The 20,182-nt window shown below is 56.7% G+C and overlaps 1 protein-coding gene across 1 annotated transcript in view; it reads left to right on the top strand.

Moving 5' to 3' along the window:
• The window catches only part of LOC137382906 (probable E3 ubiquitin-protein ligase HECTD4), a 361,123-nt gene that overhangs the window by 69,855 nt on the left and 271,086 nt on the right, over positions 1-20,182 (top strand). Inside the window, exon 5 of the mRNA XM_068055483.1 lies at positions 3,645-3,861. Within this exon, the coding sequence (XP_067911584.1) occupies positions 3,645-3,861 (217 nt within the window). The remainder of the gene's footprint in view (positions 1-3,644; positions 3,862-20,182) is intronic.

Raw genomic sequence — 20,182 nt, 5'->3', positions numbered from 1 at the left:
ATAATGTGAAAGAACAGATGACTTATCTTCTGGCTGAATCACCATTGCAGGTAGTGGTATTAAAGGGAGGGTGGTTTAAGGTTTAAATGCCGTAAAATAGCTTCTTTATGATTTAAGGTGCTGTTCATTTTGATGAGTAGTTGGAATGTAGTGTTGTATGCTGTAAGGCAAAGCAATGAGCAAGTTAATGTGAAACATTTGCAGTCCTGAATTACTGGGGTGTTATGTTTGTTCTCAAGATGAGAATGCTAGTGGAGCAAGTTTCCAGATTTTACTTAACTGCCAGTGTTGAATATTTCCAAAGCAAGTACAACATAGAGAAAAGTTCCTTCTATCAAGCCATAGCAATTGGCCTCCAATCCACATCAGAAGAGCACCTCCCATTGTATCAATGTGCTATTACAATGAGATTTTGGAGCAAATTGTTTGAATAGATTGCACACTGTTATCAAAGTAGTGCAACGGTGGTGTTGATACTGGTCATCTGAAATGCTACTTTTCAAAGAACAAAGAAAATTACAGCACAGGAACAGGCCCTTCGGCCCTCCAAGCCTTCGCCAATCCAGGTCCTCTATCTAAACATGTCACCTATTTTCTAAGGGTCTGTATCTCTTTGCTTCCTGCCCATTCATGTATCTGTCTAGATACATCTTAAAAGACGCTATCGTGCCCGCGTCTACCACCTCCGCTGGCAACGCGTTCCAGGCACCCACCACCCTCTGCGTAAAGAACTTTCCAGGCATATCCCCCCTAAACTTTTCCCCTTTCACTTTTCTATTTGTTTCTGATCCTGCTCCATTTTACTTTCTTCCTGCGTGAATGCCCTTCTCACAATTTCATTATTTGCTGCCTTGTTCAGGTTTTCATTCTTCAGTTTAATTCCAGTGTTCCTTGGTGTAAATTCGACCTTCAGTTCTAACAGTTTCCACAGTCTGCCATTTTTCTGCTTATTGTAAATCTGAGATTTGGTTTCATAGTCACTTACAGCTTGTATCAGTGATTGGAGAGAAGCGGATAAGTGTGCCACATCTCTCTGAAAGTACATTGAGCCATACTGACTGTAGCTTACCGGACCTAGTATACGAAATGAGATTCATAGTTACTAAAGATTTTTTAAAAAGCTACAATTACTGATCTGAAATTAAAACAAAATGCTGGAAGTGCACAATAAGTCTGTCAGCATCTGTAAGCACAAAAGACTGGTTATGACATGTTTTTGGGTGTGTAAACTAGAAGGGAATAAGCACACCAGTAAGTGTGGAAAAATAGAGAAAAGGGTAGAGAACCAAACAAATACACCTTTCCCCATTTGATCACTTAAAAGGAATGTTAAAAATCAAATGAGACTGGCAGTACAAATAGTTATGGATGAAGAAATTAAAACCAAACAGTAACATATGAAAAACATCTTGGATAAAGTAACTGTTTTATACTATTATAAAACGAAATTTTGTTTTCTAGGATCTGAAATATTGTAGGTAGCCTCTTTTACTGGCTTTTACTTACCGTTGCCATTTGATCTCCTTGATAAACTATTTTTTTAGAGTCTCTTGTCATGAAGCTGCCCTGGTAATTCATTTGATTACCTTCGTGAAGACCTGGATATACATGCCAGAAAGGTCAAAGTTTGATTCTGGTCTGATCTTGGTCAAGGTGCCAGTGGAGAGAGTATAATTAGTCTCAGTACCCCAGAAAGAAAAATTGGCCAGAGTTCCCACTTCTGATGATTTAATAGTAACTTCTGCCCAGTGGTCTTCCTATGAATGTTGAAGATCGGATTGACCTTTGTTGACATCCCTTGCACTGGAATAGTTTTGTTGTATTCACTTTTTATGCTATCACATGAGGACTGTCCATTTAGACATGGCACATATGTATTATTTCTTTATTGAGTTCAGTGTTTTGTTTTTGATCGTGCAGCAAAAATGTGGATGAGCTGTTAAATGCAGCAAAAAAACTAATTTGCAAGGCAGCAGAATGCAGAGATGGTATTTTGTTATACATTGACACAGAATTCAAATCTGTAATACTTAGCAATGTTGAGTTTGGTGCAAATACATTAGGTGTTGATATCACGACTTAATTTTGAGTGATTGCTATTTTGGGTTTGTTGCTGGTGCAGAATGTTTGCCACATGTGTCAATACACTCCAAAAGTAAATGACTGTGTGAACAGCTTTGGAGGTGCTTTGACAACAAAGTACGATGCTGTTTTTTGGAAGTCTACCATCGCCACACCTACATAGTTAAAGTGGAAAGTATTGTTGAATTATGCTAGTTTCCTTGCTGTATACAGAGCTTTAAGCATATAAAGAGCAGCCATTTTGCATGTTTTAAGCTCTGAAAAGAAGCAGTGACATCAGAAGCCTCAGTGTAATTTGGACAAGACCAAATCAATTTCCTTTTTTTCTGAAGTTGCATAAATGCATCAATCTATCTCCACAAGTATTCTATGTTTTAATTTTTGAATGCAGTGCTGTGGGATGATGCACAGCATTAGGAAGCACCAAATATTATGCATTAATGACATACTGTCTACTAATAGTTGAAATATAACTTAATATTGATGTCCATTTGTCGAAGGTGCCTTAGTAAACATCTGCACACTTGACATTTGTGGCTTCTTGCGTACAAGACAAATAGAATTCACAAATAAATGCTGCAGCTTTCAGCAAGAAACCAAGGCAAATCCCAGTAGTAGGTTGTTGGCCGATTACTGTAAAAGTCTTGTGCATTACCACACACTGTTTTCCATCTCCATTAATATCTCCTATAATGGTAGTAGGTGGTGCCTTGAGGATGAAGGTGCTCAATGGTAAACTTGCCGTCCTGATTTCTCAGCATGCTTTACCTTCCCTGACGTGTCCACATTTCCTGGCTCTACTGTTGTATGCCTTTGCCAGGACTACTTTTTTCCTTAAATTACCATGTGGATTTGGCACCTCTTATGCTATTTTTCTTGCTTCTGTAAGAACAAGGGACACAACAACTTACTCGGCCTTTCCCTGTGCCAGCGGACAGACAGTTCCCTTTAGTACAGTTGCAGATTTTATTTCTCATACTGTCCGTTCAATTCTCCTCCACACCACGGACCCAAAGTCGCCAGCAATCTTCATGCCAAAGCCAGTATTTTCTCAATTAATTTTTGCCTCCTTTGTAATTTCCTGTAGCATGGAGGAGTTTGTACCTTAACACTTCAGAAACTGTTCTCTTCAAGGCATGCTGCATGTTGGCACAAAGCCAAATTAGGCCAGCCCCAAAGTATCTCTGAAGCAGTGGCAGCGGGGAGAATCTAACTTGTGTTATGATCCTGTTGGGGGACCGTTAACATTTAAAAAGAGAGTTGAATTCCCAGTTATTACTGAAAGTTACGTCACAAGGTTTCATGCTTTAAACAAGAACTTTCCTGTGCAAGAGTTAAACAAAGCAAAACACTACTAATTTAACGCTGCAACTTGGGACATTTATATCTTAAACTTAAAATCTTATGGAACACTTCTGTTTGACTTTTACTTCCACCCCAGGAGTTCCCAATACTTTACAAGATCTTGGTGATTTGTTCACTTCTCCTGGGACCAATCCAAAGTGTACCACAGCTCTTGGGAATTAATTTAAATTTTCTTAATTTCTCAACTTTCTTCCGAGGTATGAGATCACCTCCCAAATCTGGGCTTCCCAGCTTGAGCGTGGACCTGCCTCAAAACAAACGCTCCTGGTTCCCGATGGCATCTATGCTCCTGAGTCTAACTGACTTTCTAAAGCCAACTGCTTGTCTGAGGCCAACAGCTTTCCAAAAGATAACTGGTTGTCTAAACGCCAACTGCCTGACTGTCAGCAAGCACATCGATCAAAAAACCAACAGGCACCCCCTGCATCATCTATCTCCATAGCCAGGTGGTACATATGGGCTATCCGAGATAGCAATTTAAACTCATTTATTTCCAACTCCAAATCTTCTCTCTCCTTCTGGGAAATCATAAGAATAATTTAAACCCCTGACCGAGATAGCTGCAGACACACCGGTCGGAATTTTATGTACCCCCCCAAACGAGTGGTTATTTTTATTTTACCTTTGGTTGGCGGGCAGCTAAGGCCTCAAAAAGCCTGCTGGGTGAAGCCAGGCAGCCGCCTTGCGGGCTGGTGGGGGGGACCCTCCTGTGATTGGGCATCCTGTGTCCCATGGAGGGCCGCCCCCGAAGCCCCAACCGTTCCCCCTAACTGACCTCCCTTGCTTTACCGGGGCCTGACCGATTGTCCCCGGAAAGGCCCTAAAAACGTACCTTTATTCCAGGGCTGTCCTTCATTGTCTTGAGATGGCTGGGTGTAATCCCAGCAGTGGCCACTGCTCCCGGTGGTGCTGCTGGGACTAAGCTGCTAGCCCACTGATTGGCCAGCAGCTCCATTAGATAAGATTTCCTTCCTCAAGGAGGTGGAAATCCCACCCAAGACCAATTAAAAACCGAGGGAGCGAAAAATTCCAATCTGGCTCCCCAGGCTCAGTGGGATTTTTCGGCCAGTGGACGAGGCCCCTCGCCCAACGAAAAATTCCTGCCACCGTCTCCATCAACAAGTTGAGAGGGGTTCCTGTTGTGGGGGTCTTTACCTTTCCCCACATGACCTTACTAAATAAACACGGACTACCCTTTGATTTGTAACCACTCTAGGTTTGTTTGCCAGCTTCTCAAACCAGGTGTTTTCATTTGTCTTGCATGAAAAAAATCAATTCCCAAATTAAAAGTTACCTCTACAAAATTAGTGCAAACCATGAGCCAGGTGATCGTAACCCTTGCTATTCTTAGAATGGTTATTTCACCACAACTCTGGCTCCTGAAAATAGCTGATAACTAGAACTTAGTAAATTATCAATTACAACCATCCAGTGCACCATTTAAGCTTGTAGTGAGATGAAGCAAGGTCTCAGGCCACCAGCCCTTGACACTGATCATGATCATGTATTGGTCAAGTCTCAACCTCTGCAGCTACCAGCCAAGCCCCAGACGGATAAAAGCGAAATACTGCGGATGCTGGAAATCTGAAATAAAAACAATGCTGGAAATACTCAGCAGGTCTGGCAGCATCTGTGGAGAGAGAAGCAGAGTTAACATTTCAGGTCAGTGACCCTTCTTCAGAACTGACAAATATTAGAAATGTAAAAGGTTATAAGCAAATAAAGCAGAGGTTGGGCAAGAGATAACAAAGGAGAAGGTGTAGATAGGACAAGGTCACAGAATAGCTGACCAGAAGGTCATGGAGCAAAGGCAAACAATATGTTAATGGTGTGGTGAAAGACAAAGCATTAGTCCAGATAGGGTGTTAACGGACTGAAAATTGAACAGCCGCAAGTACAAACATGAAAAAAAAACAGTGGGTAAGTAAACTGAACAAACTAAGATGAAATAACAAAATAAACACAAAATATATAAAAAAGAAAAAATAACTAAAATAAAAGTAAAATGGGGGGCCCGTCATGCTCTGAAATGATTGAACTCAGTGTTCAGTCCAGCAGGCTGTAGTGTGCCTAATCAGTAAATGAGATGCTGTTCCTCGAGCTTGCGTTGATGTTCAGTGGAACACTGCAGCAATCCCAGGACAGCGATGTGAGCATGCGAGCAGGGGGGAGTGTTGAAATGGCAAGCAACTGGAGGCTCGGGGGTCCTGCTTGTGGACTGAGCAGAGGTGTTCCGCAAGGCGGTCACCCAGTCTGCGTTTGGTCTCCCCAATGTAGAGGAGACCACATTGTGAGCAGTGAATACAGTATACTAAATTGAAAGAAGTACAAGTAAATCACTGCTTCACCTGAAAGGAGTATTTGGGGCCTTGGATAGTGAGGAGAGCGGAGGTAAATGGGCAGGTATTCCACCTCCTCTGATTGCAGGGAAAGGTGCCATGGGAAGGGGACGAGGTGGTGGGGGTAATGGAGGAGTGGACCAGGGTGTCACGGAGGGGACAATCCCTTTGGAATGCTGACAGGGGAAGGGAGGGCCCTGTCAACCACAGTGGGGGGGAATCCTCGGTTGAGAAAAAAGGAAGACATATCAGAAGCGCTGTCATGGAAGGTAGCATCATCAGAGCAGATGTGTCAGACGGGGAAACTGGGAGAATGGAATGGAGTCCTTACAGGAGGCAGGGTGTGAAGAAGTGTAGTCGAGGTAGCTGTGGGAGTCGGTGGGCTTATAATGGATGTTAGTAGACAGCCTATCCCCGGAGATGGAGTTAGAGAAGTCGAGGGAGGGAAGTGTCGGAGATGGACCATGTAAAGGTGAGAGAAGGGTGGAAATTAGAAGCAAAGTTGATCAAGTTTTCCAGTTCAGGGTGGGGACAGGAAACTGCACCGATACGGTCATCAATGTACTGGAAAAAGAGTTGGGGGGAGGGGGCCCGAGTAGGACTGGAACAAGGAATGTTCGACATATCCCACAAAAAGACAGGCATAACTGGGACCCATGCGGGTACCCATAGCAATACTTTTTACTTGGAGGAAGTGAGTGGAGTTGAAGGAGAAGTTGTTGAATGTGAGAACATGTTCAGCCAGGCGGAGGAGGGTGGTGGTGGAGGATGGGGACTAGTTGGGCCTCTGTTCAAGGAAGAAGTGGAGAGCCCTCAAACCGTCCTGGTGGGGGATGGAGGTGTAGAGAGATTAGACGTCCATAGTGAAGAGGAGGCGGTTGGGGCCAGGAAACAGGAAATTGTCAAAATGACGTAGGGCGTCAGAAGAGTCACAAATGTCGGTGGGAAGAGACTGGACCAGTGGAGAAAAAATAGTCAAGATAGGAAAAAATAAGTTCAGTGGGGCAGGAGCAGGCTGACGCAATGGGTCTGCCGGTACAGTCCTGTTTATGGATTTTGGGAAGGAGGTAGAAGCGGGCTGTCCGGGGTTGTGGGACTATGAGGTTGGAAACTGTAGAGGGAAGATATCCAGAGGAGATGAGGTCAGTGTCAGTCCTGTGGACAGTAGCTTGATGTTCGGTGGTGGGGTCATGGTCCAGAAGGAGGTAGGAAGAAGTGTCTGAGAGTTGGCGCTGAGCCTTTGCAAGGTAGAGGTCGGTACGCCATTCAACAACAGCACCACCCTTGTCTGCAGGTTTGATGACCATGTCGGTGTTAGACCTGAGAGGAGAGTGCCTCAAGTTCAGAGGGGGGCAGAGAAATTGAGATGATCAATGTCTCGCCAACAGTTTTCAATGAAAAGATCAAGAGCGGGTAAGAGGCCAGGGAGAGGGGTCCAGGTAGAGGGAGAATGCTGGAGGCCGATGGATGGGTCTACTGATCAGGGGAAGGACTCCAGGTCAAAGAAGTGAGCCCGGAGGTGGAGGCGACGGAAGAAGAGCTCAACGTCAGAGTGCGAAATTCATTGAGGTGGGGGCGTAAGGAGATAAAACTGAGACCTTTGAGTACAGAATGTTCAGCATCGGAGAGGGGGAGTTCAGAGGGTATAGTGAATACACGGCAAGGGGTCAGATCAGAAGGGGCGGGGTCAGAGGGAAGTGAAGGGGAAGAAGGATCTGCAGGGGCATTAGTCCCCATCAACTGCTGGAGCTTGTGTTCCTTGACATCTAAAAAGGAAGAAAAAAAGCTTTTTGTTAATGTGTTGGATGAGACGAAGGATGAAGTGAAACTCTGGAGTAGAACAGCTTTGAGATAAGGTGAGGCGGTGCTGCTGGAGAGAGAGATTCAGTGTGTGCGTGTGGCAGCGCATAGCACTGAGTGTGGATCTCGGGATGTGGCAAGAATAGCAGTCTGAGGAACATTGTATTTCTCTGAGATACCTGTAATCCTGGGTGGATTCAAAACATGATGGGTGAAACTGTAGTTGGAATCCACGTGGAATAAGTTGGAGCTGGAGACAGTCACCGAGGAAGGAGATGTGGCTGTGAAAATGAGTTTTGGTAGACACTTTATCAAATGCCAGGAGGGAAATTGAAAGCAATGAAGGTGAACAACGTAAACGAGACAAACAAAAATCCCGTCAGAGAGAAGAGCAGAACTACTTCAAGTTAGGCATTCCTGGAAGAGAAGTGGCAGTGAATTTCCAGTCTCTTCCCACCTACATCTGTGACTCTTCTGACGCTACGTCATTTTGACAATTTCCTGTTTCCTGGCCCCAACCACCTCCCCTTCACTATGGACGTCCAATCTCTACACCTCCATCCCCCACCAGGACGGTTTGAGGGCTCTCCGCTTCTTCCTTGAACAGAGGCCCAACCAGTCCCCATCCAGCGCCACCCTTCTCCGTCTGGCTGAACTTGTGAGAACAAGTACATTGAACAACTTCTCCTTCAACTCCGCTCACTTCCTTCAAGTAAAAGGTGTTGCTATAGGTACCCACATGGGTGTTAGTTATGCTTGTCTTTTTGTGGGATATGTCAAACATTCCTTGTTCCAGTCCTACTCAGGCCCCCAACTCTTTTTCCGGTACATTGATGACCGTATCTGTGCCATTTCCTGCTCAAGCCCCAAACTGGAAAACTTTATCAACTTTGCTTCTAATTTCCACCCTTCTCTCTCCTTTACATGGTCCATCTCTGACAATTCCCTTCCCTTCCTCGACTTCTCTATCTCCATCTCTGGGGATAGGCTGTCTACTAATATCCATTATCAGCCTACTGACTCCCACAGCTCCCTCGACTACACTTCTTCACACCCTGCCTCCTGCAAGGACTCCATTCCATTCTCCGTCTGATGCATCTGCACTGATGCTACCTTCCATGACCGTGCTTCTGATGTGTCTTTTTCCTCAACCGAGGATTCCCCCCCCACTGTGTGGTTGACAGGGTTCCCCTTGTCCTCACTTTCCACCCCATCAGCCTCCATATCCAAAGGATCATCGTCCACCATTTGCGCCACCTCCAGCGTGATGCCACAACCAAACGCATCATCTCCTCCCTTCCCCTGTCAGCATTCCGAAGGGATCGTTCTGTCCGTGACGCCCTGGCCCACTCCTCCATTACCCTCACCACCTCGTCACCTTCCCTTGGCACCTTTCCCTGCAATCAGAGGAGGTGTAATACCTGCCCATTTACCTCCTCTCCTCACTATCCCAGGCCCCAAACACTCCTTTCAGGTGAAGCAGCGATTTATTTGTACTACTTTCAATGTAGTATACTGTATTCGCTGCTCACAATGTGGTCTCATCTACACTGGGGAGACCAAACGCAGACTGGGTGACCGCCTTGCGGAACACCTCCACTCAGTCCACAAGCAGGACCCCGAGCTTCCGGTTGCTTGCCATTTCAACACTCCCCCCTACTCTCATGCTCACATCTCTGTCCTGGGATTGCTGCAGTGTTCTCATGAACATCAACGCAAGCTCGAGGAACAGCATCTCATTTACTGATTAGGCACACTACAGCCTGCCGGACTGAACATTGAGTTCAATAATTTCAGAGCATGACGGGCCCCCCATCTTACTTTTTCTTTTTCCGTTTTTATATATTATTTGTGTTTATTTTATTTCATCTTAAATTGGGTAAGCAAACTGAACAAACTGTTTTCATGTTTGACCTTGCGGCTGTTCAATTTTCAGTCCGTTAACACCCTATCTGTACTAATGCTTAGACTTTCACCACACCATTAACATATTGTTTGCCTTTGCTCCATGACCTTCTGGTCAGCTATTCTGTGACCTTGTCCTATCTACACCTTCTCCTTTGTTATCTCTTGCCCCACCCCTGCTTTATTTGCTTATAACCTTTGACATTTCTAATATTTGCCAGTTCTGAAGAAGGGTCACTGACCTGAAATGTTAACTCTGCTTCTCTCTCCACAGATGCTGCCAGACCTGCTGAATATTTCCTTTATTTATTTTTATTTTATATTCTATAAGCCCGAGATAAATACTGGATCCTAAATATATGGCTCCAGATGCCTTCGGCTGATTGGCTTCTGATCTTCGAACCACCTTCCTTCATTCTGCTTTCTCAAAGTTTCTTAACATCTGTAAGCTAGCCTGTGGTCTGTGACTTTTTATTTGAATCTTCCTGTATGCACATATTGGCTGCTGCATCAGACCAGAGCTCTACTCCCTTTTTGTCTCTTTGCTTTCTCCCTTTTTTCCTAATACTTTACCTCTGTCCTTCCACTGCTCCCACTTTGTAGCATTATACCTTTCCTGGGTAGTGTCTCCACCTATTGATCCTTTGCTGCTAACTATTTTCTGCTTGGACAGGGCTTTTCTCTATTTTGTAATAATTATTATTTTGGGCCTCCTTACCTCAAGAGACAATGGATATGCGCCTGGAGGTGGTCAGTGGTTTGTGGAGCAGCGCCTGGAGTGGCTATAAAGGCCAATTCTGGAGTGACGGGCTCTTCCAAAGGTGCTGCAGAGAAATTTGTTTGTCGGGGCTGTTGCACAGTTGGCTCTCCCCTTGCGCCTCTGTCTTTTTTCCTGCCAACTACTAAGTCTCTTTGACTCGCCACAATTTAGCCCTGTCTTTATGGCTGCCCGCCAGCTCTGGCGAATGCTGGCAACTGACTCCCACGACTTGTGATCAATGTCACACAATTTCATGTCGCGTTTGCAGACGTCTTTATAGCGGAGACATGGACGGCCGGTGGGTCTGATACCAGTGGCGAGCTCGCTGTACAATGTGTCTTTGGGGATCCTGCCATCTTCCATGCGGCTCACATGGCCAAGCCATCTCAAGCGCCGCTGACTCAGTAGTGTGTATAAGCTGGGGGTGTTGGCCGCTTCAAGGACTTCTGTGTTGGAGATATAGTCCTGCCACCTGATGCCAAGTATTCTCCGAAGGCAGCGAAGATGGAATGAATTGAGACGTCGCTCTTGGCTGGCATACGTTGTCCAGGCCTAATAATTATAGTGCACCTCAAAGTAACAGTGCAAGCTGTTTAATCTCTGAGCACAAATTCCACATACCTTTTGTGATCTGGATTAAGCTCTTCCAACCTCCTCTCCTGTTGATCCACGACCTTCTGTATGGGGTTCTTACTCCACGTTTTCCTGCAAAATATTTGCTCCTTTTTATATTAAAAAAAAAACTTACCCCATCTATGTCATATTCTTAGATGTGTCAATCAACACCCTGGTTCTGTCTAAAACCTGGGTTGCCATTGGTGACCCCCTGCCCTGCCCCACCCTTATTGATGCCTTCCCACTTGGCTTTTCATTCCACCATACACTGTGACAAAACTGCTTCACTGGTGACGCACTTTTCACCCACATTGACCTGGTCTCTTACCCCCCCAGCACTTTTTCATTCCCTGAACTCCTTTCTGTGAAAGTCCTCATTGCCTTCCATCCTTATAACACTCCATGCCTGAATTCCCCATCTCCCCTGATATTTCCTCCTCCTGCCCCTGTTTAATTCCACTGTGCACATCGACTGTTCTGTATAGACCCTTGAATCTCGCTCATGCTCGAACCCTCGCCATCTAGATAGTTAAGGCCGTAGGCAATTGAAGGGTATCAGTTCTTGAGACTGGGCAGCATAGGAACATAGGACTGCAGAAAGTACAGGAATTCTTTTCTGTTCCTTTAATTCCCTGGGTTCCTCTGCTCAGCTGGAGGAAGATATTTGAATTCCATCAAATACTCTTTTTTTTTTTAGTTTTGATTTTATTTACTATCTTTTAATGAATTCTCAATTTTTTGAGTTTGCATTTCATCTATTAGAATCTTTATTGTAATTGATGTTTTTGTTTAGGTTGGGGTCCTCACCGTTGGATTCTAGCTCCGAGCGCCACATTCAGATAAGCAACATGAGCTTTCCAAACCTTACAGTGGTGGATAGAGCAAAGTATCTTTAATTTTGAAACTGTTGGTAACGATGGACTCATTGTAGCCTGTCTTGTTTAGTTCATGTGGTGTGAAAGTTCTACATTGTGATGTTTGTGAAACTGTTGTACCAGGCACCCACTGTTCTGGACTGGTTTGAGATTGTTTTTGCTGTTTGCAGCATTATTCATTTAATTCCCTAGGTTTACTTGGATTTTCTTATGTTATTTTTTGCCACATTGGAATTTGGGCATTTCTAACTTGATGACGGGCTTGCTGAAAAGTTAGCTCTTCAAGGGCTAGGAGGGCTCTGTGTGAATTGCCTGCTGCTATTTAAAAAAAAAAAAAATTGGTATTCATTAATAAGACACACTATCCAAAAGTAAAATATTTTCCAAGCTTTCACCTTGGAGATTTGTGAAGGCAGTGAGTGATTACTATCCTTATTCAATGCCTTACCTATTTTGGCAGCAGGGTTCATTGGACAGTAATCAGAAGCAGGAGCCTGGGCTAATTTTTTTCTTTCATGCGCCCTACTCCAAACCAGGAGAGCTCAGGTTAATTTTAGCCATCCAGTTGAGATTCTATCTGAGATCTGCTAAACCAGCACACAGGAGGACAGAACCTAATGGTTTTTCTGGCTCAGCATGATACCAAATGGTGCCCTTGTCACAAGGCCATTGGCGAGCCAAATTCAATTAAGTATAAATTTACAAAGTGATTCCTGACAACGTAGCTGGCCACCGACGTTATCAGGTTCCGACTTGCCAGGACTGGTTAGCGCATCGCGTGACATGTTCATCTTCGGGCAACGCGCCTGGTTGGCCTCTGCGCATGCGCGTTACGCGTACAGCAATGCAATGCCCAACGGGTATTCATGCATGCGTCCAGCACTGCTCGCCGCTCTCTCCGGCCGCTCTGTTCTCCCTCCTCCTCCCCCCCCCCCCCAATCCACTGAGCGCTCAGTTTCCCTGCTCCCCCTCAATCCCCATCATCATCCCCCCCCCCCCGCTCCCCCTCATCCCCCTCCCCCTCATCCCCCCCCCTCCCCCTCATCCCCCCCCTCCCCCTCATCCCCCCCCCTCCCCCTCATCCCCCCCCCCCGCTCCCCCTCATCCCCCCCCCCCCCGCTCCCCCTCATCCCCCCCCCCCGCTCCCCCTCATCCCCCCCCCCCCCGCTCCCCCTCATCCCCCCCCCCCGCTCCCCCTCATCCCCCCCCCCGCTCCCCCTCATCCCCCCCCCCGCTCCCCCTCATCCCCCCCCCCCGCTCCCCCTCATCCCCCCCCCCGCTCCCCCTCATCCCCCCCCCCGCTCCCCCTCATCCCCCCCCCCGCTCCCCCTCATCCCCCCCCCCGCTCCCCCTCATCCCCCCCCCCGCTCCCCCTCATCCCCCCCCCCGCTCCCCCTCATCCCCCCCCGCTCCCCCTCATCCCCCCCCCGCTCCCCCTCATCCCCCCCCCGCTCCCCCTCATCCCCCCCCGCTCCCCCTCATCCCCCCCCCGCTCCCCCTCATCCCCCCCCCCGCTCCCCCTCATCCCCCCCCCGCTCCCCCTCATCCCCCCCCCGCTCCCCCTCATCCCCCCCCCGCTCCCCCTCATCCCCCCCCCGCTCCCCCTCATCCCCCCCCCGCTCCCCCTCATCCCCCCCCCGCTCCCCCTCATCCCCCCCCCGCTCCCCCTCATCCCCCCCCCGCTCCCCCTCATCCCCCCCCCCGCTCCCCCTCATCCCCCCCCCCCCCGCTCCCCCTCATCCCCCCCCCGCTCCCCCTCATCCCCCCCCCCGCTCCCCCTCATCCCCCCCCGCTCCCCCTCATCCCCCCCCGCTCCCCCTCATCCCCCCCCCGCTCCCCCTCATCCCCCCCCCGCTCCCCCTCATCCCCCCCCCGCTCCCCCTCATCCCCCCCCCCGCTCCCCCTCATCCCCCCCCCCGCTCCCCTCATCCCCCCCCCCGCTCCCCCTCATCCCCCCCCCCCGCTCCCCCTCATCCCCCCCCCCGCTCCCCCTCATCCCCCCCCCCTCATCCCCCCCCCCCGCTCCCCCTCATCCCCCCCCCCCCGCTCCCCCTCATCCCCCCCCCCGCTCCCCTCATCCCCCCCCCCCGCTCCCCCTCATCCCCCCCCCCCGCTCCCCCTCACCCCCCCCCGCTCCCCCTCACCCCCCCCCGCTCCCCCTCACCCCCCCCCCCCGCTCCCCCTCGCCCCCCCCCGCTCCCCCTCGCCCCCCCCCCGCTCCCCCTCGCCCCCCCCCGCTCCCCCTCATCCCCTCCCCCTCATCCCCCCCCCCCCGCTCCCCCTCATCCCCCCCCCCGCTCCCCCTCATCCCCCCCCCCCCGCTCCCCCTCATCCCCCCCCCCCCGCTCCCCCTCATCCCCCCCCCCCCGCTCCCCCTCATCCCCCCCCCCCCCGCTCCCCCTCATCCCCCCCCCCCCGCTCCCCCTCATCCCCCCCCCCCGCTCCCCCTCATCCCCCCCCCCGCTCCCCTCATCCCCCCCCCCGCTCCCCCTCATCTCCCCTCATCCCCCCCCCCCGCTCCCCCTCATCTCCCCCTCATCCCCGCTCCCCCTCATCCCCGCTCCCCCTCATCCCCGCTCCCCCTCATCCCCGCTCCCCCTCATCCCCGCTCCCCCTCATCCCCGCTCCCCCTCATCCCCGCTCCCCCTCATCCCCGCTCCCCCTCATCCCCGCTCCCCCTCATCCCCGCTCCCCCTCATCCCCGCTCCCCCTCATCCCCGCTCCCCCTCATCCCCGCTCCCCCTCATCCCCGCTCCCCCTCATCCCCGCTCCCCCTCATCCCCGCTCCCCCTCATCCCCGCTCCCCTCATCCCCGCTCCCCCTCATCCCCGCTCCCCCTCATCCCCGCTCCCCCTCATCCCCGCTCCCCCTCATCCCCGCTCCCCCTCATCCCCGCTCCCCCTCATCCCCGCTCCCCCTCATCCCCGCTCCCCCTCATCCCCGCTCCCCCTCATCCCCGCTCCCCCTCATCCCCGCTCCCCCTCATCCCCGCTCCCCCTCATCCCCGCTCCCCCTCATCCCCGCTCCCCCTCATCCCCGCTCCCCCTCATCCCCGCTCCCCCTCATCCCCGCTCCCCCTCATCCCCGCTCCCCCTCATCCCCGCTCCCCTCATCCCCGCTCCCCCTCATCCCCGCTCCCCCTCATCCCCGCTCCCCCTCATCCCCGCTCCCCCTCATCCCCGCTCCCCCTCATCCCCGCTCCCCCTCATCCCCGCTCCCCCTCATCCCCGCTCCCCTCATCCCCGCTCCCCCTCATCCCCGCTCCCCCTCATCCCCGCTCCCCCTCATCCCCGCTCCCCCTCATCCCCGCTCCCCCTCATCCCCGCTCCCCCTCATCCCCGCTCCCCCTCATCCCCGCTCCCCCTCATCCCCGCTCCCCCTCATCCCCGCTCCCCCTCATCCCCGCTCCCCCTCATCCCCGCTCCCCCTCATCCCCGCTCCCCCTCATCCCCGCTCCCCCTCATCCCCGCTCCCCCTCATCCCCGCTCCCCCTCATCCCCGCTCCCCCTCATCCCCGCTCCCCCTCATCCCCGCTCCCCTCATCCCCGCTCCCCTCATCCCCGCTCCCCCTCATCCCCGCTCCCCCTCATCCCCGCTCCCCCTCATCCCCGCTCCCCCTCATCCCCGCTCCCCCTCATCCCCGCTCCCCCTCATCCCCGCTCCCCCTCATCCCCGCTCCCCCTCATCCCCGCTCCCCCTCATCCCCGCTCCCCCTCATCCCGCTCCCCCTCATCCCCGCTCCCCCTCATCCCCGCTCCCCCCTCATCCCCGCTCCCCCTCATCCCCGCTCCCCCTCATCCCCGCTCCCCCTCATCCCCGCTCCCCCTCATCCCCGCTCCCCCTCATCCCCGCTCCCCCTCATCCCCGCTCCCCCTCATCCCCGCTCCCCCTCATCCCCGCTCCCCCTCATCCCCGCTCCCCTCATCCCCGCTCCCCCTCATCCCCGCTCCCCCTCATCCCGCTCCCCCTCATCCCCGCTCCCCCTCATCCCCGCTCCCCCTCATCCCCGCTCCCCCTCATCCCCGCTCCCCCTCATCCCCGCTCCCCCTCATCCCCGCTCCCCCTCATCCCCGCTCCCCCTCATCCCCGCTCCCCCTCATCCCCGCTCCCCCTCATCCCCGCTCCTCATCCCCCTCATCCCCGCTCCCCCTCATCCCCGCTCCCCCTCATCCCCGCTCCCCCTCATCCCCGCTCCCCTCATCCCTCCCTCATCCCCGCTCCCCCTCATCCCCGCTCCCCCTCATCCCCGCTCCCCCTCATCCCCGCTCCCCCTCATCCCCGCTCCCCATCCCGCTCCCCTCATCCCCGCTCCCCCTCATCCCCGCTCCCCCTCATCCCCGCTCCCCCTCATCCCCGCTCCCCCTCATCCCCGCTCCCCCTCATCCCCGCTCCCCCTCATCCCCGCTCCCCCTCATCCCCGCTCCCCCTCATCCCCGCTCCCCCTCATCCCCGCTCCCCCTCATCCCCGCTCCCCCTCATCCCGCTCCCCCTCATCCCCGCTCCCCCTCATCCCCGCTCCCCCTCATCCCCGCTCCCCCTCATCCCCGCTCCCCCTCATCCCCGCTCCCCCTCATCCCCGCTCCCCCTCATCCCCGCTCCCCCTCATCCCGCTCCCCCTCATCCCCGCTCCCCCTCATCCCCGCTCCCCCTCATCCCCGCTCCCCCTCATCCCCGCTCCCCCTCATCCCCGCTCCCCCTCATCCCCGCTCCCCCTCATCCCCGCTCCCCCTCATCCCCGCTCCCCCTCATCCCGCTCCCCTCATCCCCGCTCCCCCTCATCCCCGCTCCCCCTCATCCCCGCTCCCCTCATCCCCGCTCCCCCTCATCCCCGCTCCCCCTCATCCCCGCTCCCCCTCATCCCCGCTCCCCCTCATCCCCGCTCCCCCTCATCCCCGCTCCCCTCATCCCCGCTCCCCCTCATCCCCGCTCCCCCTCATCCCCGCTCCCCCTCATCCCCGCTCCCCCTCATCCCCGCTCCCCCTCATCCCCGCTCCCCCTCATCCCCGCTCCCCCTCATCCCCGCTCCCCCTCATCCCCGCTCCCCCTCATCCCCGCTCCCCCTCATCCCCGCTCCCCCTCATCCCCGCTCCCCCTCATCCCCGCTCCCCCTCATCCCCGCTCCCCCTCATCCCCGCTCCCCCTCATCCCCGCTCCCCCTCATCCCGCTCCCCTCATCCCCGCTCCCCCTCATCCCCGCTCCCCCCTCATCCCCGCTCCCCCTCATCCCCGCTCCCCCTCATCCCCGCTCCCCTCATCCCCGCTCCCCCTCATCCCCGCTCCCCCTCATCCCCGCTCCCCCTCATCCCCGCTCCCCCTCATCCCCGCTCCCCCTCATCCCCGCTCCCCCTCATCCCCGCTCCCCCTCATCCCCGCTCCCCCTCATCCCCGCTCCCCCTCATCCCCGCTCCCCCTCATCCCCGCTCCCCCTCATCCCCGCTCCCCCTCATCCCCGCTCCCCCTCATCCCCGCTCCCCCTCATCCCCGCTCCCCCTCATCCCCGCTCCCCCTCATCCCCGCTCCCCCTCATCCCGCTCCCCCTCATCCCCGCTCCCCCTCATCCCCGCTCCCCCTCATCCCCGCTCCCCCTCATCCCCGCTCCCCCTCATCCCCGCTCCCCCTCATCCCCGCTCCCCCTCATCCCCGCTCCCCCTCATCCCCGCTCCCCCTCATCCCCGCTCCCCCTCATCCCCGCTCCCCTCATCCCCGCTCCCCCTCATCCCCGCTCCCCCTCATCCCCGCTCCCCCTCATCCCCGCTCCCCCTCATCCCCGCTCCCCCTCATCCCCGCTCCCCTCATCCCCGCTCCCCCTCATCCCGCTCCCCCTCATCCCCGCTCCCCCTCATCCCCGCTCCCCCTCATCCCCGCTCCCCTCATCCCCGCTCCCCCTCATCCCCGCTCCCCCTCATCCCCGCTCCCCCTCATCCCCGCTCCCCCTCATCCCCGCTCCCCCTCATCCCCGCTCCCCCTCATCCCCGCTCCCCCTCATCCCCGCTCCCCCTCATCCCCGCTCCCCCTCATCCCCGCTCCCCCTCATCCCCGCTCCCCCTCATCCCCGCTCCCCCTCATCCCCGCTCCCCCTCATCCCCGCTCCCCCTCATCCCCGCTCCCCCTCATCCCGCTCCCCCTCATCCCCGCTCCCCCTCATCCCCGCTCCCCCTCATCCCCGCTCCCCCTCATCCCCGCTCCCCCTCATCCCCGCTCCCCCTCATCCCCGCTCCCCCTCATCCCCGCTCCCCCTCATCCCCGCTCCCCCTCATCCCCGCTCCCCCTCATCCCCGCTCCCCCTCATCCCCGCTCCCCCTCATCCCCGCTCCCCCTCATCCCCGCTCCCCCTCATCCCCGCTCCCCCTCATCCCCGCTCCCCCTCATCCCCGCTCCCCCTCATCCCCGCTCCCCCTCATCCCCGCTCCCCCTCATCCCCGCTCCCCCTCATCCCCGCTCCCCCTCATCCCCGCTCCCCCTCATCCCCGCTCCCCTCATCCCCGCTCCCCCTCATCCCCGCTCCCCCTCATCCCCGCTCCCCCTCATCCCCGCTCCCCCTCATCCCCGCTCCCCCTCATCCCCGCTCCCCCTCATCCCGCTCCCCCTCATCCCCGCTCCCCCTCATCCCCGCTCCCCCTCATCCCCGCTCCCCCTCATCCCCGCTCCCCCTCATCCCCGCTCCCCCTCATCCCCGCTCCCCCTCATCCCCGCTCCCCCTCATCCCCGCTCCCCCTCATCCCCGCTCCCCCTCATCCCCGCTCCCCCTCATCCCCGCTCCCCCTCATCTCCCCCTCATCCCCCCCTCATCTCCCCCTCATCCCCCCCTCATCTCCCCCTCATCTCCCCCTCATCTCCCCCTCATCTCCCCCTCATCTCCCCCTCATCTCCCCCTCATCTCCCCCTCATCTCCCCCTCATCTCCCCCTCATCCCCCCCTCATCTCCCCCTCATCTCCCCCTCATCTCCCCCTCATCTCCCCCTCATCTCCCCCTCATCTCCCCCTCATCTCCCCCTCATCTCCCCTCATCTCCCCCTCATCACCCCCTCATCACCCCCTCATCTCCCCCTCATCACCCCCTCATCACCCCCTCATCACCCCCTCATCACCCCCTCATCTCCCCCTCATCACCCCCTCATCACCCCCTCATCACCCCCTCATCACCCCCTCATCACCCCCTCATCCCTCCCCCCCCCCGCTCCCCCCCCCCGCTCCCCCTCACCCTCCCCGCTCCCCCTCACCCCCCCCCCGCTCCCCCTCACCCTCCCCCTCGCCCCCCCCGCTCCCCCTCACCCCCCCCCCGCTCCCCCTCACCCCCCCCCGCTCCCCCTCACCCCCCCCCGCTCCCCCTCACCCCCCCCCGCTCCCCCTCACCCCCCCCCGCTCCCCCTCACCCCCCCCCGCTCCCCCTCACCCTCCCCCTCGCCCCCCCCGCTCCCCCTCACCCCCCCCCCGCTCCCCTCACCCCCCCCCCGCTCCCCCTCACCCCCCCCCGCTCCCCCTCACCCCCCCCCGCTCCCCCTCACCCCCCCCCGCTCCCCCTCTCCCCCCCCGCTCCCCCTCTCCCCCCCCCCCCGCTCCCCCTCTATCCCCCCCCCCGCTCCCCCTCTATCCCCCCCCCCGCTCCCCCTCTATCCCCCCCCCCGCTCCCCCTCTATCCCCCCCCCGCTCCCCCTCATCCCCCCCCCCGCTCCCCCTCATCCCCCCCCCCCGCTCCCCCTCATCCCCCCCCCCCCGCTCCCCCTCATCCCCCCCCCCCCGCTCCCCCTCATCCCCCCCCCCGCTCCCCCTCATCCCCCCCCCCGCTCCCCCTCATCCCCCCCCCCCGCTCCCCCTCATCCCCCCCCCCCGCTCCCCCTCATCCCCCCCCCCCGCTCCCCCTCATCCCCCCCCCCGCTCCCCCTCATCCCCCCCCCCCGCTCCCCCTCATCCCCCCCCCCCGCTCCCCCTCATCCCCCCCCCCGCTCCCCCTCATCCCCCCCCCCCCGCTCCCCCTCATCCCCCCCCCCCGCTCCCCCTCATCCCCCCCCCCGCTCCCCCTCATCCCCCCCCCCCGCTCCCCCTCATCCCCCCCCCCGCTCCCCCTCATCCCCCTCATCCCCCCCCCCGCTCCCCCTCATCCCCCCCCCCGCTCCCCCTCATCCCCCCCCCCTCATCCCCCTCATCCCCGCTCCCCCTCATCCCCCTCCCCCTCATCCCCCCCCCCCGCTCCCCCTCATCCCCCCCCCCCCGCTCCCCCTCATCCCCCCCCCCGCTCCCCTCATCCCCCCCCCCGCTCCCCCTCATCCCCCCCCCCCGCTCCCCCTCATCCCCCCCCCCCGCTCCCCCTCATCCCCCCCCCCCTCATCCCCCCCCCCCTCATCCCCCCCCCCATCATCCCCCCCCCCATCATCCCCCTCATCCCCCCCCCCCATCCCCCTCATCCCCGCTCCCCCTCATCCCCCTCATACCCGCTCCCCCTA

This window comes from Heterodontus francisci, chromosome 23, assembly GCF_036365525.1.
Source record: "Heterodontus francisci isolate sHetFra1 chromosome 23, sHetFra1.hap1, whole genome shotgun sequence".
Taxonomy (NCBI): Eukaryota; Metazoa; Chordata; class Chondrichthyes; order Heterodontiformes; family Heterodontidae; genus Heterodontus; species Heterodontus francisci.
Note: the sequence above shows the minus strand (reverse complement) of the source record. Positions and strands in the feature narration are given on the sequence as shown.